The sequence below is a fragment of the Limanda limanda genome, chromosome 8 (genome assembly GCF_963576545.1).
Source record: "Limanda limanda chromosome 8, fLimLim1.1, whole genome shotgun sequence".
NCBI classification, from domain to species: domain Eukaryota; kingdom Metazoa; phylum Chordata; class Actinopteri; order Pleuronectiformes; family Pleuronectidae; genus Limanda; species Limanda limanda.
The window spans coordinates 25,472,398-25,477,393 of NC_083643.1; the positions used below are offsets into that span (position 1 = coordinate 25,472,398).

General features: G+C 41.2%; 1 protein-coding gene across 1 annotated transcript; it reads left to right on the plus strand.

The window, feature by feature from the left end:
* Positions 1-2,183: 2,183 nt before the first annotated feature.
* Positions 2,184-4,727, plus strand: LOC133009826 (hyaluronidase-5-like). Its single transcript, XM_061077364.1, has 3 exons — positions 2,184-3,125; positions 4,131-4,220; positions 4,314-4,727. Exons 1-3 carry the CDS (start codon positions 2,184-2,186, stop codon positions 4,725-4,727), a joined length of 1,446 nt encoding a protein of 481 aa, XP_060933347.1.
* Positions 4,728-4,996: the final 269 nt, after the last annotated feature.

Below are 4,996 nucleotides of genomic sequence, written 5' to 3' on the forward strand. Positions count from 1 at the left end.
GTAATCATACCAGGACTTACTGAGTGTGCAGTTTCAACAGCGGGAGGTGGGACCCCAAAGCAGGTTGGTGCTCAGTTTATGATGTCTCCTTTCACTGTCTCATTTGGGTTCAAAGGTTTATTGGTGTTTTTTCGAGAGTAAAAGTGGAGAAAGTTACAAGGTGAAGAGTTTAGCTGCAGCAGTGACACAGTTTCCCCTCAAATTTAACTTGACAAAAGTCTGAAAGGACAGAAATCATAAAACCGTCAGACTGATTGGTTGCTTGTAACCTGCCTGGAGACAAACATACTGTAGCTCCACTTCAGATTTTTGACCTCATAAAGATATTAATGTTAACACTGTGTAGAGCGTGTAAAACTATGAGTCGATGCTGTGAACAGTGATCACTGTCCTAACACCTTCTTATTCTATTTAATAAAAATAGAATAAATACAGTCAGCAAGACAGCTGAACAGATTAGAGTTTGTAAAATGCTCAAAGTGTAGATGATAGTTTTCTCAGAGGCTAAAGATTTGAAAGTAAGAGACTGTGGACATCAAACTATAATTAGAACTGAATGTATCTGTAGCATCTGTGTCCGATTTCAATTCGCTCCGTGTTTTTTCAAATCCCGGCTCAAGTAACAGAGAAGAGCCGATGAAAGCTGATGCGGACACTGATCTTTGGTAGTAAAATTGGACCAACTCATTCATATTGGTAAAATGAATTGAGACTTTCTGCCTGATTTTATGCTGAAATGCCCAGATTTGACATCTTGGGCTCTAATTTTCTATTGTAAACTACAAATTCCATTAATCATTAATAATCTTGGATTATGTTGTAACTCTGATTGCATTTCTTCACATTTTCAAACAACAGAGAATGACTTTGTTCATTCAGGATGAATTATGCCTTTGCCCTCAGGAGGCAAAGTGCTTATCAGGTCCACATCCTCAGTCAGTGACGGAGGGAAAAGTGTTCCCATCTTAGTGTGCTGCTGGTTTGTTTTATGCCTTCAACTGAGGACAACACTGTCATATTTCATCTCTATTATGCAACAATGGGAAATCCAGACAATTACAGAGTCACCTTTTTTTCATCAGGATATTAAAAACACATAAATCTCTCCTAAGTCAGGAGATTTAGTGCCGATTCGATGCTGTCACGAAAATATTTCCAACTCCGTTTTTTAACTTGAACTGATGCCACGGATCTGCTCAGCTGGAAAAAAAATTAAGCCAACACTAAGAATCAACTGCTGGTTGAATAAATATGCCATATGGTTGATAATGTAGGAAATTCCAAAATGAAAGAAACAATGGAGCTCTGAGAGTTCTGTAAATATCATTCACTACAAAATATTAAATGATATATGTTGCAAAATAATTAAGATAATGTTATAAAATAAATTTAAAGGTTATACTTTCTTTTAACAATGAAATTAAGTTGATTTTATTAATTTGATGAAATAACACAAATCTTTGATGAACAAAACCTTTATACATTTTTTTTTTTGAAGAAACAATTTTTTGCTTTGATGATGGCAGAATGCATGAAAGTTAAAATGCAAATAGCTATCTATCTAACAGTGAGATTTGTTTGCGGGGTACTGCTGCATTCCTTCTTAACTAAAAACGTGTTCTCACTCAGCCAGGCAATCACATCTCTCTCTACGTTGTTAGCCTTCCAACCAAAGCTGTAGATTTGACCTTCATTGCAGAAACAATACTGAGTCTACAGCCATGCTAGATGCTATATCAGGCTGCATGGTAACAACCACACAATACTAATGTGTTTATAATGAGCAACAACAATCAGTGACCAACCAACACTTCCATCCACAAAACTACTAGCAAGCATGGCTTTAAGTAACTTTTTATTATTATTAAATTAAATCTTTTCAATGCATTATGGATGGAGAAGGGAACTGTTCTCACCCTAACTTTGATTCTGTGTGTTAGCTCATACATTTTTTGAGATGAACATTTAGATATTTCCACTGGTGAAATATTTTCTTTTCTTTAGTTTCTATGAAGAGCTTTGATGGACAAAAACAATACACATTTCAAACTGAAAATATGGCATGTTCTATTCATATCACAGATTAATTTTTTAAAGAGGGGCAGAAACTCATTGTTACCTCCTAGTATTTCAGATTGATGTTTTTGTTTCCTTCTCCCCACAGATACAATTCTTGATTGAAAATGAATCAAGTAAAACTGCATCATGACAGAGGACATTTCTTCGTCTTCATCACCATGTTGACTCTGCTGAGCTCGGGCCAAGCCTTACCGAGGACGGACCCTCCCCTTCGTTCTGATCAACCCTTCCTTTTTATGTGGAATGCCCCAACTGAGCTGTGTGACAGCCGCTTTGGCATGCCCCTCGATCTCTCCTACTTCCACTTAGTCAGCAGCACGCTGAAAACTGCGACCAACCAGAGTATCTCCATATTCTACACCGACCGCTTCGGCCTCTTCCCGTACGTGGACGAAGACACTGGTAAGATTTACGATCAGGGTCTACCACAGCTGATAGACATGAATCAGCACCATGAGCTGGCCGAGGACGACATAGAGCTCTATATTCCTTCTAACCAGCCAGGTCTTGCTGTGCTTGACTTTGAGGAGTGGAGGCCACAGTGGGCTAGAAACTGGGGCAGTAAAGACATCTACAGAGAGATTTCCATAGAAACGGTCAAGAAAAAAAATGCGTCATTGTCTGACGATGAGGCGGAGGATCGGGCGAAGATCGTGTTTGAGCGTGGAGCAAAGAGGTACTTCCTCCGCTCCATCGGCATTGCAAAGAGGCTGAGGCCCAACAGACTCTGGGGTTACTACTTGTACCCTGACTGCTACAACTATGACTACAACCAGGACATGGCGGGCTACACTGGAGAGTGCCCCGCCATCGAGAAGGACAGGAACAATGAGCTGCTGTGGCTGTGGAAAGATTCCACAGCGCTCTTTCCATCCATCTATCTGGAGCTGGTGCTCAGAGACTCCCAGCAGGCTCGGCTGTATGTCCGCCATCGAATCCATGAAGCCATCAGGGTGTCAACACTCCCCAACAGTTCCTACTCCATCCCTGTATATGCCTACATCCGCCCTGTGTACAAGGACAGCACTGATGACTACATGTCAGAGGTCAGACAAACTGGTGCTCACTCAGAAACACAGGTTTTGTCACTTTGAGGCTGAATGTAGGCTATGATGCTGTGTCTTCATTCCACAGAACATACTCTGATATGTCTGATTTCGCTGCCAAGTGTCTTGCAGCCTTATCTAAAGCTCGACGTACAACAAACAGCACCCTTACCCAAACCAGAGAAATATGCATCAGGCTCTATTAGACTGATAAACTCACCTGAATGCAAGAGAAACTAACCACATACACACTTTTAAAATACAGAGGAAACATGATTGACCTTTGTTCCTTGTTTCAATGGAATAGGCCTAATAATTCACTGTGAGCCACTCTTCAAACCTCACATTGTGTCATTTTTTTCTGCCCTGCTGCCTATTACTGCTTTATATCATGTCCCTTCATCATGCGTTATTAAGCACTTGCGTTAAAACATTTTTCCAGTATCAGTTTTAGTGGGTTTCCAGTTGTAACCTCAGCCAACGAGGAACTGTTTGTCTGTTTGTCAGAAGGATTATGCAAAAACTGGAAATATGGACCAAGAAAGAATCCATTGAAATTTGTCAGTGATTTGTTCAGTAGTCGTTGCGTACTCCAGCTGAACATCAAACCAACAAACCAACAAATAAATCAATGGACAGGGAAAAAAAAAAACATCCTTTCCGGAGGTGACAATTTATGTATCTTTATAAAAAGATATTGAGGGGACTGATATCTCTGAGTGTCTAAAATACTTTTAGTGCAGCTTGATTTATTTTCAGGGGACTATTGGGCCTTGGTGGAGGAATGAGCTCTTCTGAGTCACTCTCATTCCACACATTAAATCATGATTGTGTATAATTACTTTCGTTCAAAGTATTGTTACCATCTATTTAAATCTATTGGTTTAAAATGGCTTTTTTTATATTTTAGTATCAAACTTCAATACTGAGGTTTGCAGTTTAGGAATCAATATGACTGATGTAATTTCCTGTGCTTCTCTGGCTGATTGTCTTTGTTTTTTGCAGTTTGATCTGGTCAACACTATTGGAGAAGCTGCCGCTCTTGGTGCTGCTGGCGTTGTTTCCTGGGGAGACATGAACGTCACAGCTTCAGAGGTAAAAAGCAGTGTTAGTTTAGTATTTTCCGGGGGAAGGTTTGAAACTTAAACTTCCAATAAATAAATGGTTCAACATCCTACACATTTTTAGGACTCCTGCTTTGATGCTCGACGCCACCTTGAGCAGGTCATGAACCCGTACATCCTGAATGTCTCGACGGCAACACGGCTCTGCAGCAGAGCGCTCTGCCAGGGCCGAGGTCGCTGTGTGCGGAAGCGCTGGGACGACGATGTCTTCCTCCACCTCGACCCGCGGCGTTACCGTATCCAGCGGCAGCGGCGCACTGGCCCACTCACTGTGAGCGGCGGCCTCTCGCAGGATGACATCAACTGGTTTGACCGCAGCTTTGACTGCATGTGCTACAGCGAGAAGCCGTGCAGATCAGTCATGACCTTCAATATCATCCAAGAGGCCGTCATCACCGCGGGCAATCGAGGCGCTGACAGGCCCCGCCCCCTCCTTCTGGTTGTGATTTTACTCTTTCTGAAGTGTGTTGTGATGTGAATAGTCCATGGTGATAATGTAATTACACTGCTATTTCAGCTTGTTGTTTGCTGTTTGTTATTTGTGACTGTTTTTACCAGTGTTTAAAATGTTTTGAATTCAGTTTAGCCTCATGTTCCTGTCTCGCTCTGCACCCGGGGACAAACATCTTTTGGTAATGAGATTAAAGAGTAACCCAGCTCTTTCCTGTGTAGTGTTTATGAGACGTCCCTATTTGTTGTTATGTTATTGTTCAAAGATGAAATACAAATTTTCTCTGCGCTAATATA

Coding starts and splice junctions, on each gene's coding strand:
- LOC133009826 (XM_061077364.1), top strand. CDS start 2,184: ATGAATCAAGTAAAACTGCATCATGACAGAGGACATTTCTTCGTCTTC. Junction 3,126..4,130: donor CTGATGACTACATGTCAGAG/GTCAGACAAACT, acceptor TGTTTTTTGCAG/TTTGATCTGGTCAACACTAT. Junction 4,221..4,313: donor TGAACGTCACAGCTTCAGAG/GTAAAAAGCAGT, acceptor ACACATTTTTAG/GACTCCTGCTTTGATGCTCG.